The sequence below is a fragment of the Magnusiomyces paraingens genome, assembly GCF_902498895.1.
Source record: "Magnusiomyces paraingens strain CBS 517.90 genome assembly, contig: contig4, whole genome shotgun sequence".
Taxonomy (NCBI): Eukaryota; Fungi; Ascomycota; class Dipodascomycetes; order Dipodascales; family Dipodascaceae; genus Magnusiomyces; species Magnusiomyces paraingens.
This window is the reverse complement of record NW_022474070.1, coordinates 2,471,978-2,493,508: the sequence shown is the minus strand read 5'-3', so window position 1 is coordinate 2,493,508 and position 21,531 is coordinate 2,471,978. Positions and strand designations below refer to the sequence as shown.

Sequence of the window (21,531 nt, the reverse complement as noted above, 5' to 3'; positions counted from 1 at the left end):
TAAAATGGTCAAATTATGGCCATTTTTACTTTTTAAAATTTTATTTTGAAACCACCTTTACTTTTACCTTAACCAAAAAAAAACCCTTATCACGGCGCAAGCATTATTATCCATTAATCAAAAAAGTAACCTAATATCAGGATTTTCAAATTAAGAAATTTGTTTCGCTATAGGTAAGGGGCAACTTTTAAAGTAAATATGGCTACATTATCAGGTATATCACACTTAAAAATCCAATTTACTGATTAATATTCATAAACTTTTTATATCTATTTTTTACTCGTTATACCCCATCTTTAACTTCAAGTATCCTTGATATTTTTTTTTAATTTTTGACAGAAAGGTTTCCAATTTTGTCCGAAAGTTCACCGTATATAGCCTCGCTTTGAATGCCACTGCTCTCATCAAAGTATGGACGTTCTCCAATACTGATAGTGCGGATACCTCTTCTGGTTCCCAAGTAATCCGAAGTGGCGCTGTGGAAAGTAGATCTGTTGTCAAAAAAGGCAATGTCATTGGCACCATTCCATGAAATTCTAATTTGTAAATCATGAGAATTGACAAGAGTGTCATTGATAAAAGCCTTGACGCGTTGAGATTCAATGGGTGTCAAACCTTCGATCTGAGCAAAATGGTGACCTACAGCATACAAACTTTTCCATCCAGTAACGGGGTTTGTACGTACAATGGGATGAGAAGATGTCAGTCTATCTCCAATGTTTTCGGGAGCACCACGAGGCTGACTGTAAAGCAAAAAGTTGTTAGCCTTGCCAAAAAGCTCAAATCCAGGCTGAGCATAAGTGCCCTTAAGACCTTCAAGGAATTTCTGGTAGGGCTTGGAAAATCTTTCGTAAAGTGCATAACCATTTGCAAACAAAGTGTCACCACCAGAGCCCTCATCTGGCTGTTGAACAATTTTAAGTGCAGAGTAATCAGCAGGAACAGGTTCAAAAGTAATATCGGAGTGCCATCCAATTGAAGGGAAATTTGCGCCCAGTTTAAGACTACGGGGTCGACGGTCTATCGTAGATGAAACGTAAAAGATTTCAGGATCAATAAGACCATCTTCGCCAATAAGTCCACCGGCGGGGGCACGAGGATGAATGTGGAGACCATTTGTTTTGGGTTTGCCTGTAAGAATACCAAGATTGTTGGTGAAATCTTTTTGGTTCTGGACGGTCAGTTTGTGTTGGTTTCTAAATACTACGACACCTTTGCGGGAAATTTCAATTGCAATATCACGAATCAGATTTTTAGCTTTTTCACGTTGCTCTTCGGTAGAATCATCATTCAAAAGTGTATTAATGAAATCGGCAATTTGAACTTCTTCGCTGTACTCGACACCAAGAAGAGGTGAAATATCTTTGCCATACTGGCCGTATTCTTTTTTGTAAATGCCAGATGAAGTAAGGGGCTTTTCACGGTTTTCTGGAGCAATATATGAAGGGCCAGTAGTAGGATCATGAGCGTATGGTGAAGGGCCAGATATATGTTCTAACTTGGGGAAGTATTTGGGATCGAATTCCTCAAATCTAAGTTCGTCGAGAGCACCCATTTTTAGAATTGTATTTGATTAATGTTTGTTTTAAAGAGAATGATAAATAAAAGTTAATAAAAATTAATTTAAGAATATATATATATATCTAGCCAAACTGCTCCTATTTATACATCAGTTTTTTTTTTTTTTCAATTGCTTCAACATGATCTTAATACGATGAACTGGGAAACTTGCTAGGGCCAGGTCATTGTATCGCTCTCCTTGTATACGTTTTCGTTTTCGGTTTAACTTAAAGGAACTCCGATGATAATTTGGAAAAGTCCTTCCAAGATTTTTATAAGTGCCAGATTTGAAGAGAGATTTCAGCTAATTAGTTAAATAAGTTGCAGGTCTGTTGAAGGTTTAGAGAAATATCGACTATAAATTGCGTGATATGATTGAGAGTCATTAATACTCATTAATAGTCATATATACGGATAAAAGTACTGAACTCATATGGTAATTTTGTCTGATATCTAGTTATAGTCATTTGTGAAGTAAGGGAGCTTTCAATTTTTTTTTATTCAATTCAAATACCACGGAGTCCGAAGAAGTTTACTTCATTGTATTGCACTTAAGACAGAATAAACACGAAAATTCATGTGACACTTTTTCGAAGTCCGGTCAGACGTTGTTTTTTGTTTCATTCTTGAATATAAATATAAATACAAATACAAAATTATAATCTCGATAGAATTTGATTGAAATTTCAAAAAAATTTATTTGTTTTTTTATCTTTTGCTCTGATAAAAACCGTTTTGCCCGTTGATAAAGACTTGATAATCACTATTATAATAGTGATTGAGTTTGGGGTTGGGGTTGGTAGTTTAACCAAAGGTTAAGGGTTGCCCCAATTATGTCTGGGCTAAAACCAGCCCTTCCCTTCTTAAATCCTCATCAAACCTCTTTCATTTTATAAAAGATACCAACAAGACTTAAACCTGCACAAGAAATCAAAATAAAAAAAATTCTAATTCTTAACTTTAACCGCTCAGTCATAGTGCCAGTAAATGCAAAAAGAATTTCTCCCGAGCGTGAGTCGAACACGCGGCCTCAGGATTACAATGAACCATTACAGTCCCGCGCTCTACCAACTGAGCTATCGAGAGCTTTTATTGAAAATATTAAAATTCTTAAAGTTCTAGTCACATTTATTCAATTTTAAATAAAAATACTGAGTTTAATTTTTGGATACGGGAAAGGGCTGGATGGTGTAAAGGGTAACACGTTTGCTCGAAAGCGGAAGATACTGGGTTCGATTCCCAGAATACCCCCTTTTCCTGAGGATGTGTACGGGAGTATACACCTAGACTGAAAACCATAGGCTACCCTGGTTACAGGAATGCCGACTCTTCCGTACAGTCTAAATAGCCTGCAGGTGATTGCGGGCCGTATCTCTGACGGAAGAGATTAAGAAATACATGGGCGTCCGTGAAGATAAGTGGAAATGGGTTGGGAAGGTTTTGGGACCGACAGACTGGTTCCCCCTGTTCCTCGTAAGCTGGCATCAGGGCCCATCTTCCGGGCTACCGGAGACGCACAGAACAGAAACCACCAGTACTAAAAAGGTACAAATGAAAACCGGCAAGTCACATAAGTCAGACAATAAAAGGATAGCGCAGATGCTGATGTTATATAGTTCTATAACCCTTGAATAAAAACAAACAAAACAAACAAACATTTTTGGATACATTTAAAAACCATGTCAGACCCCCCCAACAACACCCAAACCACGTTTAGTGGCGGCGACCCTCCTGCCGACAATAATTATACCGACAATAATAATGAACAGACTAATATTAATGATATGCAAAAAATTATTGCTGTTGAACTGAAGGAGAAAGAAAGTTCTCATTCCAGAGGACCTCATTCTCATGAAGCTCATCACATCAAACCCTCGACAAAAATCCAAAAAAATAATGAAAAACCAGACTCCCATAAAAAAATTGAAACTATCCACAAAAAGCTTGAATCGAATGATAAGCATAATGCTTCTTCAAACCACGAAACCCCCGTTGAAACCCCTATTGTGAATGTTGGTCCAACCTTGAACCCTACCTTTGACTCTTCACCAGATGGTGGTGATGTGGAAATTGACGCAACACCATCACGTGACATGGATGTTCTCATGCCGGATGCAAATCCATTTGGTGATAATTCTGAAGCCTGGGAATACATCTTAAAACTTAAGGATGTATTTCTGGTTGAATTGTCTATTGTTAAAGAAGACTTGAGTATTACAATTGAAGATTGGGAAATAAAATTTCAAAATCTTGAACTTAAAAACAATGAGTTAGCTAAACAACTCATTGCTTTGACCGAAAAGCTTAAGGCTTCAGAAGGACAAGTGAATTCTCTTCGCTCAGAACTTGATGTTTTGAGAAACAATCAGGTTCACACAGAAGTTAAACATGTAATGTTTGAAAAACTTAAAAAGGAAGTTAAGGATAATAAGGATCATTGCGATAAAGTGAAACATAAAGCTGATGAAATAGCTAAGATGACTCTTCAAGATTTGTCTCAAGAAAAAGCAAGAAACAAAAGAATTATCGACACTGAAATCAAGGAATTCAAAGAAATGACCAACAATCTTGAGAAAAGAGTTGATAATATGGAATACAAAGTTGGAACTATTTCAACTAAGGCTGATTTAACTACCAAAGAACTTAGCTACGCAAAAAGGAAATCAAGAGTGCGGTAAGAAAAGTCGACACTTTGCCTTTTGCTTTGACCCCTAAAACTCCAAATGGAGCAACTCCAAAGTTGAAAGACATTATGAAGGCTCAAAAACAACACCGTGAAACTAAAGTTGATGAAGACAAACCCACTTTTAGAGTGTGCATAAGAATTCCAGATACCATGAAAAGAGTTAATATCCCTGCGATTGGAAAGAAAATTGATGCGGTTGCACAAAAGCCGGTGGCTCAGGAAATAGGCTATACTGTCAAAGGGCATTTATATGTTCAACTTAATGACAAAGATTTTGCTGATAAAGCTGCAGAATGGATCCCCAAAGTTGACCCTACTTATTCAGTGCTTGACACAGATTCTTGGTACAAGGCTGTACTTCAGGAAATACCTAATACGGCATCGATTGAAGACTTGAAAGAAACTCTCTACAATTTTAATGATTACCATATTGTTTTGAATACCGAACCCAAAATCATTAGCAGAAACCAATTTACCCAAACAGCATTGGTTTCATTCAGAAATGCCCAAGACTATGCAAAGTGTGCTGATAATCTTATTATCCAGTACACAAAAGTTAAAGTTAGACCTTTTATTAGCAGAAAAAAACTCCTGAAGAACTCCAAGCTATGCGTAATAAGATACGATTATTGAAAAATGAATCAGACAAAAGGATAATGAGGCCCATCCTGTTTCCACTGACGACTCACAAGATGAACCGATGAAAGAAACAAATATTGAAGAACTAGATGAATCCAATGAGGAAGAAAACGAAAACAATTCTATTACATCCAATGAATTATAAAGTATTCCAACTCAATTGTCATAAATCGAAATCTATTACTGAAACTATCTTAGATAAAAAGAACCTGATATCTTGTTATTACAAGAACCTTACTTTAACAACTATGGGCCCATTAAACATAAAGATTGGATCCCAATCTTTACAGAAACTGGAAAAGAAAAAAATAAATGCAGAGCAATTACTTACATTAGGTCTAACTCTGACTTACGAGCATTAACTACTAAAATTGAAAAGTTTACAAATCGAGATATGGTTACCATTTTGGTTAAAGACATTACAATTGTCAATGTCTATAATCAACCGAAACCATCCAAGAAATACCCTGAGCCACCGGTTTTTGAGTTTCTCAAACGGGAGATCAAGGAACAATACTCAAAGATTGTCATTGCAGGTGATTATAACTTACATCACAAGGAATGGGAGTCAAGGGCAGGTCCGAATACGGAAGCAGATGAAGTTGTTGAGTGGCTACATGAAAATGATATGATGTTAATTACTCCAAGAAATCAAAAAACATACAACAATAGAACCAATATTGATTTGGTTTATGGCTCAGTGGACTTACTTCATAGAATTTCATTTAGTGGAGTGGATGAAAATACACTAAGTGATCACTCAATTGTGGAGTGGGACATTTATATGTCTCAGAGTAAAAACGGGGATGAAGTTTTTACTTCGGTGAAGAGATTGAATATTAAGAATGCAGATTGGGAAAAGTTTGACAAGGAGCTTTCTTCTGCCATTAAAGATTTTAATGTGCATAACAAAACTCTAAAATCAACTGACCAAATTGATGACCAAGCTAAAGTTCTTGAGGAGGTTGTAAAAGAGCAATGGCAAAGTCGATGAAGGAAGTTAAGGTGATGAAAAAGTCCAAACGCTATTGGAATCAAGAATTAAGGGAGAAGTTAGAAAAAGCGCTAGAAGCTAAAAGGGAAGCCCGTCAAAGACAACCTTCTTTGGCTTTGAAACGACAAAAAATTGAAGAGGCGAAAAAAGCTAGAAAAATTTTTGACCACAGTTTGCGTGAAGCAAGTACTGAGCAATGGAATAAATATTTGTCTAGTTTAGAAGGAAATGACATTTGGAAGATTTTGAAGTATATTAATCCAAAAAGCAATGATACCATTATACCACAAATTAGAAAAGAAGATGGAACTCTCACTACTACTGTTGACGAAAAAAGACATGAAATATGGAAGGCACTTCTACCTGAAATTGATCATGGTCTTGATAGAGAGTTTGAAATTGACGACGATTCTCGATGGCCAAAATTAGAGTTTGATGAAGTTGACTCTGCATTGGCTGATACCCCAAATGATAAAGCTCCAGGAGACGATGGAATTACTGGCAAAGTTTTAAAGATGGCATGGCTGAATAAAGACTTTAAGGAAAGGTTTTTCAAGCTTCTCCAAGCTTGTGTGAAGTTTGGATACCACCCAAAAGTCTGGAGACATGGCATTATTGTTGTTATACCTAAACCTAAGAAACCTGACTATTCAAAGCCAAGAGCATACCGACCAATTTCCTTACTTAAGATTCCATCTAAAGTACTGGAAAAATTATACAAAAAGAATGACCAAGCTTACAACGCACTTACTTCCACCAGAGCAATATGGGGGAAGACAAGGTTATTGTGCTACTGATGCTGTTTTGGAACTTGTCCAAAGAATTGAAACTAGTAAAGAAAAAATTTCAGCTATGCTCATTGATATTCAAGGAGCTTTTGATAATGTCAACAGAAATTTATTGGCAGACACAATGGAGGATATGAAACTACCCAAAGCACTTATAAACTGGACATACCAATTTGTAAGTGAAAGAGAAGCTAGTATGCTCATGGACCGAAGAAAAGGATCAGTGCAAAAATTAGTACTGGAATTCCGCAAGGCTCACCTATTTCACCACTACTTTTTTGATATATTCCACACCAATGTATCATGCCATTAAAGAATGGGGTGGAACTCCTTTTGGCTTTATTGATGATGTGACTATTACCGTTGAAGGTAAAATTGAAGAAAATACCAAAAGCTTAAGCAACATATTAGAAAAATGTTGTAATTGGGCTAAATCAAGAATGACCAAAATTGATTTGGGTGATAAATTGGGTTTTATTCATTTTACAAAAATGTGAAACCTAAAGATGAGAAAGTGCAACTTACTTTACCTAATGGAGAACTTCGTGAACCCCAGAAGGAAGTTAAATTGCTTGGAATTACTTTGAACAATCTGCTTGATTTTAAATCTCATATTTTGAATAAAATCAATAAAGCAAGAAAAGCTGTTGGTGCTATTTGGCATCTTGGTGGCGTGCAAAAAGGTATGCGAGGGTCTGCAGTCAGATCACTGTATATTGCTTGCGTGAGACCAATTGTTGAATATGGCTTAGAAATTTGGCATCATAAAATCTTGAAAGGAGAAATCCACAAGTTGGAAGTGATGCAGAACATGGCTTTAAGAAGAATTGTTGGTGCTTATCGCACAACTCCTATTGCGGTATTACAAAAGGAAGCTGGTATTATGCCATATAGTATTAGGCTAAAATTTATGGTGGCACGAAAAGCTATTCGTTTACACCTAAATATTAGCAAAACTAATCCTATTAATGGTCATTTGTTAACATTGATTGAGAAATCTCCAATTGCAAAGCTAACCACGCTTTACATGTTGGCGAAAGATGATAGAGACTATATGATTAAAAAGGATGAAAAACGAAAATGCAAGAGGGTTGAACCTCTTACACTGAAACAACAACAAAATCAGACGATTGGAATTTTGAAGAAACAAGCAATGGAAGAATGGCAAGAAATGTATTGGAACAGCAGTAAGGATCTGTGGTATCATAATATCACAGTGGAGTCGAAATGTACTGATAATCTTTCCAAAATGGTTACAGGAGTGATCATGAAGAAAGATAGTCGAAGGATCTTGAGTAATATTACTCAGTTTCGCACAGGCCATGGCAACTTTGGCGCATGGTTTAAAAAGTTTGGAATTGAAAAGGATAGTTACAACTGCAAATGTGGAGAGCTGGAAACAGTTCATCACATTTTAGTTGAGTGTCCTTTGCTTGAAGAGGAAAGAAAAGGACTGAAACGGATATCTCCAGAGATGGACATGTCGACTCTCTTAAACAGTTTAACTGGCTTACAAGAGATTGTAAGCTTTATCTCTGCTTGGAGGGATTAAGAAATACAATTACAGCGTTGATGAAGACAAGTGGAGATAGGTTGGGAAGGTTTGGTTATTTTTAACCCCCTGTTCCTCGTAAGCTGGCATCAGGACTTATTTTCGGGCTGTTGGAGATGCAATGTTGAAGCCAAAATTAAAAGTTTATTATCAAAATGAAAAAATATATAGTATGGACAAGAAGGATAGCGCAGATGCTGATGTTATATAATTCTATAACCCTTGAATAAAAACAAACAAACAAACAAACATTTTTGGATACCAGGGGAAAGGGCTGGATGGTGTAAAGGATAACACGTTCGCTCGAAAGCGGAAGATACTGGGTTCGATTCCCAGAATACCCCCTTTTCCTGAAGATGTGTACGGGAGTACACACCTAGACTGAAAACCTCAGGCTACCCTGGTTACAGGAATGCCTACTCTTCCGTACAGTCTAAATAGCCTGCAGGTGATTGCGGACCGTATCTCTGACGGAAGAGATTAAGAAATACATGGGCGTCCGTGAAGATAAGTGGAAATGGGTTGGGAAGGTTTTGGGACCGACAGACTGGTTCTCCCTGTTCCTCGTAAGCTGGCATCAGGGCCCATCTTCCGGGCTACCGGAGACGCACAGAACAGAAACCACCCGTACTAAAAAGGTACAAATGAAAACCGGCAAGTCACATAGTCAGACAATAAAAGGATAGCGCAGATGCTGATGTTATATAGTTCTATAACCCTTGAATAAAAACAAACAAACAAACAAACTAATTTTTGGATGACCAACCCTTGAATAAAAACAAACAAACAATTTTTGGATGACCTCTTGAATAAAAACAAACAACAAACAATTTTTGGATGACCTTTGAATAGAAACAAAAAAATACAAATTTTAAATACCAATTGGCAGGTTTCTTAAATTTGGAATTAAAAAAAGATTGTTACAACAGCAAATTTGTAAACAGTTAGACATATTTTGGTTAAGGGCCCTTTGCCGGTTGAAGAAAGAAAAGGATCAAAACGGATATCTCTAAAGATATACGTGTTGGCTCTTTTAAACGGTTGAATTTACATACCTAAAATTATAAGCGTTATATTTTCTTACAGAGATTAAAAAATACAATTACAGTGTTGATCAAGAAAAGTGGAGATAAGTTGAGAAGATTTGGTTTTTGATTCCTTGTTCCTGTTGAAGTCAAATTTAAAAGTTTATTGCGAAAACAAAAAGTTAAATAGTAAAGGGACAGCGTTGATTCTGATGTCATATAATTTTATAACCCTTGAATGAAAACAAACAAACTTAGATCCCAAAAGCTGTTTGATATAGCAAATAGTATGTTTGTTTGATAGCTACAAGTATTGAATTCAATCTCCAAGTTTTCCCTTTTCATAAGGTGAATCTAATTAGTCTATATGTGATTTCAAGCTATATCTCTTCCTGGGAAGATTAAGATTAATACGGTCGTTCGTAAAGATAAGTAGAAATGGATCTGGTAGATTTGAGACCTACAAACTGGTTCTCCTAGTTCCCTGTGAGCTGGAATCAGTGCCTATATTTCAGGTAATCCATGGCATGGATCGAAACCCCTTATACTGAAAAGGTCTCCTGTAAGAGGACAAGTCGGAAAAGTTAAGCAACTACAAGGATAGAGTCGACGCTAATGTTATAATATTAGAGAGATAGGGGTATCTAATTAGATTCATCTCTCTTGAATGAAAACAAACTAGAAAAAATTCTCTTTCTTGATCTTTGTGGTCTCTGTTGATCATAAAATGTAATTTAAATTAGCTTAACAACTAGCTATTAGAAATCTTTTTTTTTTTTTGACTATGATTATTTCCTTAAAAAATTTAATTTTTTTTTTTTTTTTAGAAATGAAGTTTAATATAAAAAAATAAACATGGTCTCACTGATAACAGAAAAGGGATACTGTACTCCAAAATATCTTATTTAAGGTTTATTTTGAAATTTACTAGATTCAGTCTAAAATTTTGTAAGTGTACGCACCAAATGTTGGTACAATTGCAGCAGCCTCGATCGGATGCCTGCATTAACACACTTACTTTCCACATCGGAGAGGCTAGTCGGCAATAGTTCGGATAATTTCTGAGCCAAGTTGAGAACACAGAGACCAAGTTAAAAAAAAATATTTCTTTTTTTCTGTCTAAGGAATTTGTCTAAAGAATAGGAATTGGAGTTGTGAGTAAAAAAATAACTTGAAAAAATTGTATTTAAATGGACTTTAATTGGCATACGTTATCTAGTCTAGAAAAAAAATTACTTGATATTTGTGATTTTGAGCTAATTCTTATCAAAACATTTATCGACATAAAACTAAGCATCATATAACGATATTGATCAAACATCATATGATGTTTAGTTAAAGATACCTTCATAATGTATCTATTGAAAGTTGAACCAAAGTGTTTGACTCTTTTAATGCGTAATATTAAACCCTAGTGGCACGTAGTTTATTGAAGATTATTTTAGCTGACATGAATTGACATCGTTTTTTTTTTTGTTGAAACGGATTTCTTGTTGATAGATAATAAAAATAACTTGTAGCAATGTGTGGTTTGACTGGCCATGATGTTGTCGAGGATGCTTGTTCTGCTAAATTTTCAAGTATACAAGTACCTCAATACCTCTTTGACGGTAAAAGTTGCCCATCCATATCCCACCATCCAATTATTTGGCTAAATAGTACTTTGTAGACGAACAGGTAGATAGCAATAAAAAAATTTCCTAATATCAGACTCTCATCATTTTCACGTTTTTTTTTTGTGATCTCTGCCATCTTATTGGAACTAATTTTGGGGGACCAAGTTTACTAAGGCCAAGCCTTGAAGTGCAATTTTGAAATTGGGAAAAAAGGTGCACCACGGTTTTTTGTTTCTTTTTAGTACTACTTCCAGCTCCAATCATCTATAATGCAGGCGTGAACAGTATGGCATAGATGTCTATATGGGTACTCACACACGGGACACCAATCAGCAATATTGACAAACCATTCTGATGCACATGAAGTGTGCAAAAGATGGGTGCAGGGCAGCAAAATCACTTGAGAATTTGTGTAGAACGGGATGTTGCAAAGGGCACAAGCAACATCTAAGTCACAGTTTTGTGGCCGTGGAGCTATCGTGTAGTGGAGTGGTGATTTCAAGTGCATTTCCTCTGGATAAGAGTCTGTGTGGTGGGCAGTCCCAGCATAAAAAAGTTTAGCACGACGGGAGAGTACATAACTCGGGTCTGCAAACCCTCTGATGGTATCCCCCCAGATCGGATCATGTGAGAAGGTATAACGATCTGAGAATAAATGGCGGTAGCCGGCACGCGAAAGGTTGAGAGATAGATGTTGTTGGAGAGCATATTCTGCGAGAGAAAGATTTAGACGGGGCAAGACTGGAGAGAGGTATTTAACTGTGGCTTCAAAGTTTGTTTCAACAGGATGATACTTCTTATGAGTATCTACTGGATGTAGTTTATTTTCATATTGCTCCGGGGTATCTGTAGCTAAGACTGTATGAAAAAGCGCGAGGTCTTCCTTGTCAAGAATTCCATTCCATAAGCTAATAAGATCAATACACAAGTGAGCTTTGAAAACCGAATCAAAGCGTTTCTTGTCAAAAACACGGGTTCCATAGTGATAGACCAGTGTAGTTTTGCAGTTAGAATCTATGCAAGAAGTAGTTTCCTTAGAATGCTTCCTACGAGCTTGAGCAAACTTTATGTTTGATGGGTTGGTGCTAAGCAGTGTTTGGTAAATTTTTTGGGCATTTGCCGATAATGGTGGAGCCTTGGTATTGTCGAGCATGGTTTGAAAAGGAGGTTTGAACTGTTTGATGTTTTTTTATTTTTTGTTTTGTTTTGTTTTTTTAAGATATTGTTTTTAAGGAGGATTGTGGAGTCTATTTATGAAAATGATCAGCCGCTATGGTGTGTCTAAATTTACATCTAGCAGTTCACTAAACATGATTCGAAAAAAGCTAAGTTTGATATATAGTGAAAATAGCTAGAGCTGGAATGGAATTGGAATTGAAAAAAATGGGCAGTCCAGAGAGTATTTATACAAACTATTATAAAAGTAATAGTAATTAATAAAATATGTTAACGATATCTGAAATTTAGGCCGGCATTTAAGAATGGAATGAAATAGGATGTTTGAGAACGTTGTCAAAATACATTATATGAAGAAAAAAAAAAAAGAAAATTTTTTTAAAAAAAATTCATACTTTCAAAATGATTTTAAAATGATTTTTAAATATTCTTACCTTTAATTCTCTGAGATCCCGTTAAAAAGTGCATTCGGGTATGTTTTTCAGCGGGTGTACGGAACGAGTCCAGAGTCTTCAAGCTTTTCCATGAGCCGCATGAGTTGTAATGTCACAAATCAGGCGAAAATCCGATAAGGCCCATAAGCCTCCCACAACCACCTTCCCTCCCCATCTTACCACCTAACAAAACCTTCTCACCAACCCCTAAATTACAATGACACCACCTATATACAACCACGAGCGGCCTTGGATCGTGCTCATCGGCGGAGGTCACTGTGCCGGTAAAGTAATGTCTGTTTATAAGCGTAACTGTACTTCTCTAACCAAAAGCTTTGGAATTGGAGGGTTTTATCTAGACCTCAGTCGCAAAAGAAATCCGCCGCAGACTCACCGACATGTCGACAACACGGCTGCCACTAGATGTTCATATAGTTTCGCTCGCCGACTATGAGAGAGAAAGAGACCCAGACGCGCACTCCTTTGATCTGAATTCCATCAGAGCAGCTCTCTATGAAGCAGGCCCAGATTCTCGAAACATACAAGAGTATCGGGAAAACCAAGTAGACGATATTAATAAGAGCCCTTACACACCCAAGCGGTTTGATTTTGGGCGGCTGTTGCGCGATCTAAAGAACAAAAGGGGTGGTTTTTCTGGAACCAAACGTGGAGCTAGTTTAAGCAGCGGGACCAAGCAGTTTAGGGGGTGCACGATTGTGCCACCGACTGTAGTAATTGTAGAAGGACTGTACGCGCTGTATAACGCCGAGGTACGCGCAGAAGCGGCTGTCAAGATATTTGTGGATCTGGATGGTGATGTACGGTTAGGACGATGGATTTTACGAGACGCGCCAAACGAGACAGGCGTGTTTATTGCAATCTGCAACGAGTACATTAACTGGTGCCGTCCAGAGATGGAACGATACATCTACTCCACCAAGGACGCCGCAGATGTGATTTTGCCACAGGGAAATGAGACTGAGAGCGTCAAACTAGTGGCCAATGGAATCTATGACCGTGTGTACAAGGAGTTTGTGGAGTTTTTGGCCGAAGAGCGAGGCGGAAAAATGGCCGGAATAGAGAGTGATGAATTCCTGTCACCGGTTGTTACCAGCATCGTGCGCAATGAGGCTGTCCCGATGCTGAGCCTGGCAGAAGAGGCCGGTGCCGACCAGCAGTTTTACGATGTTAACTGAGTTTTCGGCGCTTTGATGGTTATGTGAAGTCAAACTCGGTGACAGACCCAGCTGTGTTTTAAGTTAGGAAGAAATCCAGTTACCAGTAATATTCCATTGGGGTAAAGTTTTTTTGTATTAGTCAAATTTTGATATCTTGAAGATCCCATTGGGGTAAGGATATTTTGTATTTAAAATTCTTTCAAAACTGAAATTTGAAATAGAAGAATTACAATGAATAAATGCAAAGTTCAGTACTATGGTGTCTAGGTGCCTAGTTCTAGAATTCCACTGGGGTAAGGGTATTTTTTATTATGGAAAGTAGTTGCAAATTTATGTTTTAAACTAAAAAAAAAGGCCATTGATTGAACTTTTCAAGATCCCTTTGGGGTAAGGGTATTTAACCTTCAATTTGAAATGCTTCTGCATGAGAGTTCAAAAATTCGACAGAAGTAAGGGTATTTTTTATTATGAAAGATGGTTTCAAAATGAAGGTTTAAATAACAAAAAAGGCCATAATTTGACCATTTTAAGATCCCTTCAGGGTAAGGGTAATTGGTAATTAGTACTCTTTCATCAAGTACCTCGAGGTCCCATGATATTTTAAATTTCAAACCTTCCAACAATTCCAATATTCCACTGGGGTAAGGGGTTTTATTATTATGGTTACGGATTTCAAATTTTTATTTTGAAATAAAGAAATGTCAAAAAATAAAAACCTCCTAACTATGGTGTTCCCAAAAAGGAACAAAAAAAAATTCCTTTAGTTTAAAACCTAACCCTGCTTATTTTTAGGAGAGGGTCAAACTTAAGGTATCAGAGTGCCGCCCTCTATATATGGAACTTCCCCAAAACATGTATTTTCAAGCTAAACTTGAAGATGAGTGGGAGGTTCAATGTTTTGATGTTTTTATGGAAATTTCCAAAGCATGGTAAGGGTATTTTGTATTATAAAAGATGGTTTTAAAATGAAGTTTTAAAATATGAAAAAGGCCATAAGTTGACCGTTTCAAGATTCCGTCGGGGTAAGGGTAATTGGTATTTAAAACTTTTTCACAGAGTACCTCCAGGTCCCGTGAAATATGAGAACTAAAACCTTCCAACAATTCCAGTATTCCACAGGGGTAAGGGTATTGTCTGTTATGGGAGATGATTTCAAATATATACTTTGAAATTAATAAATGTCAAAAATTCAAAAACCTCCCAACTATGGTGTTCCCAAAAGGGAACAAAAATAAATCTTTAATTTAACCCTAGCCCTGACGTATTCAAAATGAACGATTAACAAAGGAATTTTGTATATAAACCACATAATTATGAAAACTAACTGAAAATTTAAGAAATCCATTGAGGATGAGTAGTACAATTTGCCTATCAAAAACTCTTTTAATTGAATGTTTTTTAATAGGATTTCATAGAGGGATAAATTATTTTTTTTTTGATATTTAAAATCTTTTTGAAATTGAAAATTTACAATAAATAAATGAGTGGTTCAATAGTATGGTGTCACAAAATACCTTCAGGTCCCGTGATATGTGAAAACTCCCAAAACATGAGAATTGTATTTTTTTATTTTATTTTATTTTATTGCAACCTCTCTTAGCCCTTTATGAAGAGTTTTTTTTTTCATCTTTACATTATCACCCCCAATTCTTTAATTATAAAATCATGATCTCCAAGCTTTCCTTTAAAGGTGAAAAGCCCACGAAACGCAAAGCAAAAACTGAAAATGGTTCTCGAAAGAAAAAAGCTGTTGAAGAATCTGTGGCAAAACCTGCGGTTCCAGTTGTCAACCCAAAATCGTGGGTTTTTGCACGAGATCCGGCTGACATTGCAGGGCCCATTGTATTTGCATCTGTAAGTATTTCTTTTATATATATATATATATTCAAATAATTAACTTCTAACTAATTTCTTACTTTTCCCCTTCAAAAGTTTTTGAGAAAAGACGTCCCGCTATGCTTAAAAGTTTCCGAAGAAGGCCGTGTAGTGCTCAGCCACCCACTAGAACATCCAGATGAGACCAACATCTCACCATCAGCCATCGAGCCTGAGTCTACGCGTCAGGTATTTGTAGTCCAACCTGTTGTTTTTGGAGAAAAGGGTTTAGCTGATTCCGAAATAATGACAAAAAAATCAGCAATAGATAATACATCAAAAAAGGTTGCGTTTAAATCCGTCCAGGGAAAATTTCTTGCTACAGATAATCAAGGTATAGTAACTGCAAAAGCCACTGCAATTGGTGCACCACAAACGTTTACTGTGATACGAGCAGGTACACTGATTGGGGCACCTGTGTGGCGTTTGTGCAACACATGGGGGAAATACATACGGGTTGTTCCTTTGAAATCCAAGGACGGTCCAGGGTATGGCATTGATGCGTTGGCTGAAGAAGAAGAAAAAGAAGACGATGAAAATGAAAATGAAAATGAAAATAACGATGGGGCCAGTTTATTTGTGTTACGAGTCCAGGCCCAGTACCAAAGTGAGTACAAGCAACAGTTTGCACGGGGGGCTACAACTGCAGTTGCAGGAAAAAGTCTGGATGAAGACTACATTTCATCTAAGGTTTTACGAGAAAAGGCAGGTCGGGAGTTGACTCGAGAAGAGATTAAAATGTTAAAGAAAGCGCATACTGGTGAGTTTTAAAAAAAAAAAAAAAAAAAAAAAAAAAAAAAAAACTAACTAACTAACTAAAAAAATTATAGATGGTCGGCTTAACGAGGCACTACTTGACTTGCGTCAAAAATCCAAGACTGATACCCGATGTTATTAATGTTTTTGAAATGTGTAAGGTCTTGATAATATATCTTCAGTCAGAAATCTGATTCCGCTTATTTTTTTTAACACCATTTCTCTCTCCCCCACCTCATTCAAAAAAAAAAAAATAGCCAGTGTTCCAGACACATTGACCAAAATCATGCTTTTATGATGTTCCAGACACCAGTTTCCTTTAAAATCTTTTCAATCTCGGCCTTGGGCAGACGTACGTCTGTACAAATTGCATCAAAATGTCGAGGCTCCTGTAACACTCCAGCAATCATGTCGTCTACAGATACTACGCGGCCATGGCCTGCCATGCGGTCTTTTTTAGCGACTGCTTCAGCTGCAGAGGTTGAGTGTATAGACGGAGCAATTGGTGCACCTGATGGGCCTGGAGTAATTCCACTTGTTCCAGAGGCGGTTGAAGATCCGTGGCTTCCATGCGCTAGGTTCCCCAGGACTGTTGGAGTACCCACACTGTTTCTTGAGCTTGCATTGCTTGGGTATGTCCCGACTGAATTGTAAAAGGAGGTACCTGTGTGCATATTTAGGGTTGTTCTTCCAATGTTGCCAGACCCGGAAAGGGTCCCGAGGCCAGAATCTGCAAGCTGCTCTGCAATTTCCGAGGTACGTTGAGAGAGCATGCTGCGGGTATGTTGGTGATGGGGGAAGGTAGGGCCGGTGGCTGATTGAGGGTCGGCTTTTGAGGTATCGATGGCAACAGAGGCAGGAAGACGAACAGCTGTGTGGTATTTTTGGACGACACTATCAGCCACAGGGTACTCGTTGACGCGGTAGATAAGTTCCTTGATGATACCAAAGGAGAGGAATCTTCGGACGTCAATATATCTGAGTTTTTCCTTGTTTACCTTAAACCATTCACGAACTGTTTGTCCCTGGTGGAGGGCTGCGTAAAGTGTGTAGATTGTTGCTGGAGATGCGATTGTACATTGTCTGTCATATGGGGTAGTTAGGTTTGAAGAGACTACTGAGTTGATTTCTGAGCCAATTGCAGATGAGGAGGCAGCAATTGAGGATGGGATTTTTACTGAAGAAGGAATTGCTACAGAGGCAGAAATGGGATGAGTTGTTGTAATTGTTGAGGTTCTTTCTGTTCTTTCTGATGGAGAAATTGTAGAGGAAGCTTCTGCAGAAGAAGCCACGGCGCCTGAGACACCTGAAACCGAGTCGCGCATTTGGCGTAACATTGCACGAGGGCTATCAGCAATTGAGATGTAAGATTGGCATTCCTTCATCATTTCAGTTGATTTGAGGAGGTTGATGAGGTTTGGGGTTGGTGCGTAGATGTTTGAAAACTGAAAAATGTCAATAATGATTATACAACCATAGTGCATAAGATGTTGGATACATTTTTTAACAAGATGGTAATTTGCATCTACTAGCTCTGCAATTTTGCGAATGGAGTTAATGCCATTGATGTAGGGGATGATTTTTTCCATTGTGGGGTCCCAGTTATCGTCGACCATTGATGTGAGGTTGACTGTAGAAATTGGAACATCAAAGGCCTTAATATTTGGTGGTGGTGGGAATATGGGGAAAAGTTTCATATTGATTGTAGTTGAATCATCAACTGGAATTTTGCATTCTGAGTAGTTGTTGACATCTTGATAGATTTGTTGGAGGATAGACTCAATTGTATTAAAGGAGGTTCTTTGAGAGAGGTATTTTGATTGTTCTTCTAGAGCAGAAAACATGCGAGCAAGACGACGAATAGAAGTTTCATAGACAATGGTATTTCCCTGGGCCTTAAAGATGAAGCAAAAATTGAAGACAAAAGCGTTGCGTTCATAAGAACGATCTGAGATGGTAACTGGGAATCCAACGATACTGTAATCACCACAGCGAAGAGTTACAATACGGTTGCATAATTGAGGTTTAGGGATGATATAATTTTTGACAAGGTCAAAATTGATAAGTGGGGTTGGTAGTGCAGAAGAGTCGTTTGGGTCAGTACAGGGAACGATAGCACCGCTGGGGACTTGAGAGAAAACCTTAGGGCCAGAGAGTGGATGAAAAGCGGCGTAAAAAATGGCAGAAATAGGAGTGAAGCCTTCTAAAAAAAATTTGTTAGAATGGGTAAACGATTTTGAAGGGGAAAAAAAAAAAAAAAAAAAAAAAAAAAAACAATAGACGTACCGTTGAAGTCGGCCATGGCTTGTAGATGTGGTTGGTTAGTTGGTTGGTTGGTGATAGTTTGTCTGTGGGAATGGAGGAGCAGATTGGTGGTGGTGGTGGTGGTGGTGGTGGTGGTTGTACTGGTAGGGGTGTTTTTTTTTTAGAGAAATGCGGCGTCGGAGTTAAGAAGTTACCCTGAAGTAATCCAAATCAAATCACGTGAATGCGGGGTTGTTTGTTTTTAACCTCAAAAAAAAATATATATATATATGTTTTGGTGGGTGATTAAAAATTTGTCAGCCAAATCCACTGCTCTCCGATTCGGCGGCCGACTAGCGGCAGCACCAGCGGGGGAGGAGGGAGGGGTGGAGTTTCTAGTGTGTGTGATGTGTGTGTGTGGGGGGAGGAAGAAGAAAAGCCTTTTAACTAGGTTTTAACTATTCACACATACACATACACACCCCACAGTTAAAGTTTTTTTTTTTTTTTTTTTTCAATTGCCTGGGTTCTTAGACAAATAAAATATAAATAAAATATAAATTAAATTAAATTAAATTAAATTAAATTAAATTAAATTAAATTAAATTAAATTAAATTAAATTAAATTAAATTAAATTAAATTAAACTGAAGTATTTAAGAATTACCTGTTGGTGTTATAATATTGTTATTGTTATTAGTTTGTCTGTTGTCTAATCGGCTGGTCGGTCACCATTAATAATTAAATGTCAAAATATTTTGTCAAAAAACAACTCACAGCTTAAAAAAAAAAAAAAAAAAATGATGATGTTGATGAGGAGGAGGAGGAGAAAACCCTTCACGGCTGTTTAACAAACAAACAAACAAACAAACCAACCAATGCCGCTGCCGCTACCGCCGCATGAAAAAAAAAAAAAAAACTCTCTGGAATATTCCACACACACACACACAAACATAAACATAAATAAAAATTTAAAGGTTACCCGGCTTGGCCACTTAAATTTTTTTTTTTTTTTCTAGAACTACCACCAAAAGAATTTTATATATACCCTCAACAATCCTACAAAGTTTTCTTCTTTTCTTTCTCACTCAACACTTTTTAATCAACCACTCCACCCCCCCCCCCAATCACATCCATCAAAAATGAGTGCCATGAAGTCTGCTGTTAGACCTTCTGCCGTCAGATCGCTCGCCGCAAAGTCCGTCCGCAACTACTCTCTTAGCTCCCATAAAGAGCTCAAGTTCGGCGTTGAGGGCCGTGCTGCCCTTTTGAAGGGTGTCGATACCTTGGCCAAGGCTGTCTCTGTCACTCTCGGCCCCAAGGGTCGCAACGTCCTCATTGAACAATCCTTTGGTGCCCCCAAGATCACCAAGGATGGTGTCACTGTTGCACGCTCTATCACCCTCAAGGACAAGTTTGAGAACATGGGTGCCCGCCTTCTCCAGGAAGTCGCCTCCAAGACTAACGAGTCTGCTGGTGATGGTACTACCTCTGCTACCGTTCTTGGTAGATCCATCTTCACCGAGTCCGTCAAGAATGTTGCCGCTGGCTGCAACCCCATGGACCTTAGACGCGGCACCCAGGCTGCTGTCGAGGCCGTCGTTGAGTTTCTCCAGAAGAACAAGCGCGAAATCACCACTTCTGAGGAAATTGCTCAGGTCGCCACCATCTCCGCCAATGGCGATGTTCACATTGGCCGCCTCATTGCCTCTGCCATGGAAAAGGTTGGCAAGGAAGGTGTCATTACCGTCAAGGAGGGCAAGACCATTGAGGACGAACTCGAAGTCACTGAGGGTATGCGTTTCGACCGCGGTTACATCTCACCTTACTTTGTCACTGACGCCAAGTCTGGCAAGGTTGAGTTTGAGAACCCCCTCATCCTCCTTTCTGAGAAGAAGATCTCCACTCTCGCTGATATTCTCCCCTCCCTCGAGCTTTCCAACAAGACTAGAAGACCCCTTGTCATCATTGCTGAGGACATTGACGGTGAGGCCCTCGCTGCCTGCATCCTGAACAAGCTCCGTGGCCAAGTCCAGGTTGCTGCTGTTAAGGCTCCTGGTTTCGGTGACAACCGCAAGAACATTCTCGGTGATATTGCCATCCTCACTGGTGGTACCGTCTTCACTGAGGAGCTCGACATTAAGCCTGAGAATGCTACCCAAGAGCTTCTCGGTACTTCTGGCGCCATCACCATCACCAAGGAGGACACCATTGTCCTGAATGGTGACGGTGACAAGCAGAACATTGTCCAGCGCTGCGAACAGATCCGCGGCTACATTAACGACGCCAGCACCAGCGAGTACGAGAAGGAGAAGCTCCAGGAACGTCTCGCTAAGCTCTCTGGTGGTGTTGCCGTCATCCGTGTCGGTGGCTCCTCTGAGGTTGAGGTTGGCGAAAAGAAGGACCGCTTTGTCGATGCCCTCAACGCTACCCGTGCTGCCGTTGAGGAGGGTATCCTCCCTGGTGGTGGTACTGCTCTCCTCAAGGCTTCTCGTATCCTTGATGACCTCAAGACTGAGAACTTTGACCAGAAGCTTGGTGTTAACATTATCAAGACTGCCTGCTCCAAGCCTGTCCGTACCATTGTCGAGAATGCCGGTGGTGAGGGCTCTGTTGTTGCTGGCAAGCTCATTGATGAGTTTGGTGAGGACTTTGAGAAGGGTTACAATGCTGCTATCGGTGAGTTCACTGACATGATTGCTGCTGGTATCATTGACCCCTTCAAGGTTGTCCGAACCGGTCTTGTCGATGCTTCTGGTGTCGCGTCTCTTTTGGCCACTACTGAGTGCGCCATTGTTGACGCCCCCGTCGAGGCCTCTCCTGCTGCTCCTGGTGGCGCCCCTGGCATGGGCGGCATGGGCGGTATGCCCGGCTTTTAAAAGGGAAAAAATTGAGAATTAAAAATCTTGTAAATATGCGGAAAAATCACACACTCACATAATTCTCCTTTTTCTTTTTTCTTGATGCGACCACGAATCTCTGTATGTACAAAATATAAATAAAAAAATT

General features: G+C 38.6%; 8 protein-coding genes across 8 annotated transcripts; 5 read left to right on the top strand and 3 right to left on the bottom strand.

The window, feature by feature from the left end:
* Positions 1-325: 325 nt before the first annotated feature.
* Positions 326-1,555, bottom strand: SAPINGB_P005504 (uncharacterized protein; the record flags this gene model as incomplete). The annotated part of the gene is made up of 1 exon (XM_032000218.1): positions 326-1,555. One exon carries the CDS (start codon positions 1,553-1,555, stop codon positions 326-328), a length of 1,230 nt encoding a protein of 409 aa, XP_031856109.1.
* A 1,684-nt stretch (positions 1,556-3,239) lies between these two features.
* SAPINGB_P005503 (uncharacterized protein) lies at positions 3,240-6,676 on the top strand (the record flags this gene model as incomplete). Its single annotated transcript, XM_032000217.1, has 4 exons — positions 3,240-4,160; positions 4,208-4,807; positions 5,265-5,871; positions 5,943-6,676. The coding sequence occupies 4 exons, from the start codon at positions 3,240-3,242 to the stop codon at positions 6,674-6,676; spliced, it is 2,862 nt and encodes a 953-aa protein (XP_031856108.1).
* A 287-nt stretch (positions 6,677-6,963) lies between these two features.
* Positions 6,964-8,219, top strand: SAPINGB_P005502 (uncharacterized protein; the record flags this gene model as incomplete). The annotated part of the gene is made up of 2 exons (XM_032000216.1): positions 6,964-7,036; positions 7,174-8,219. 2 exons carry the CDS (start codon positions 6,964-6,966, stop codon positions 8,217-8,219), a joined length of 1,119 nt encoding a protein of 372 aa, XP_031856107.1.
* A 2,885-nt stretch (positions 8,220-11,104) lies between these two features.
* On the bottom strand, positions 11,105-12,013 carry SAPINGB_P005501 (uncharacterized protein; the record flags this gene model as incomplete). The annotated part of the gene is made up of 1 exon (XM_032000215.1): positions 11,105-12,013. The coding sequence occupies one exon, from the start codon at positions 12,011-12,013 to the stop codon at positions 11,105-11,107; it is 909 nt and encodes a 302-aa protein (XP_031856106.1).
* A 674-nt stretch (positions 12,014-12,687) lies between these two features.
* SAPINGB_P005500 (uncharacterized protein) lies at positions 12,688-13,666 on the top strand (the record flags this gene model as incomplete). Its single annotated transcript, XM_032000214.1, has 2 exons — positions 12,688-12,759; positions 12,830-13,666. The coding sequence occupies 2 exons, from the start codon at positions 12,688-12,690 to the stop codon at positions 13,664-13,666; spliced, it is 909 nt and encodes a 302-aa protein (XP_031856105.1).
* Positions 13,667-15,313: 1,647 nt separating this feature from the next.
* Positions 15,314-16,421, top strand: SAPINGB_P005499 (uncharacterized protein; the record flags this gene model as incomplete). The annotated part of the gene is made up of 3 exons (XM_032000213.1): positions 15,314-15,502; positions 15,581-16,283; positions 16,354-16,421. 3 exons carry the CDS (start codon positions 15,314-15,316, stop codon positions 16,419-16,421), a joined length of 960 nt encoding a protein of 319 aa, XP_031856104.1.
* Positions 16,422-16,563: 142 nt separating this feature from the next.
* On the bottom strand, positions 16,564-18,581 carry SAPINGB_P005498 (uncharacterized protein; the record flags this gene model as incomplete). The annotated part of the gene is made up of 2 exons (XM_032000212.1): positions 16,564-18,482; positions 18,566-18,581. 2 exons carry the CDS (start codon positions 18,579-18,581, stop codon positions 16,564-16,566), a joined length of 1,935 nt encoding a protein of 644 aa, XP_031856103.1.
* A 1,083-nt stretch (positions 18,582-19,664) lies between these two features.
* SAPINGB_P005497 (uncharacterized protein) lies at positions 19,665-21,401 on the top strand (the record flags this gene model as incomplete). The annotated part of the gene is made up of 1 exon (XM_032000211.1): positions 19,665-21,401. One exon carries the CDS (start codon positions 19,665-19,667, stop codon positions 21,399-21,401), a length of 1,737 nt encoding a protein of 578 aa, XP_031856102.1.
* Between the last annotated feature and the right edge of the window lie 130 nt (positions 21,402-21,531).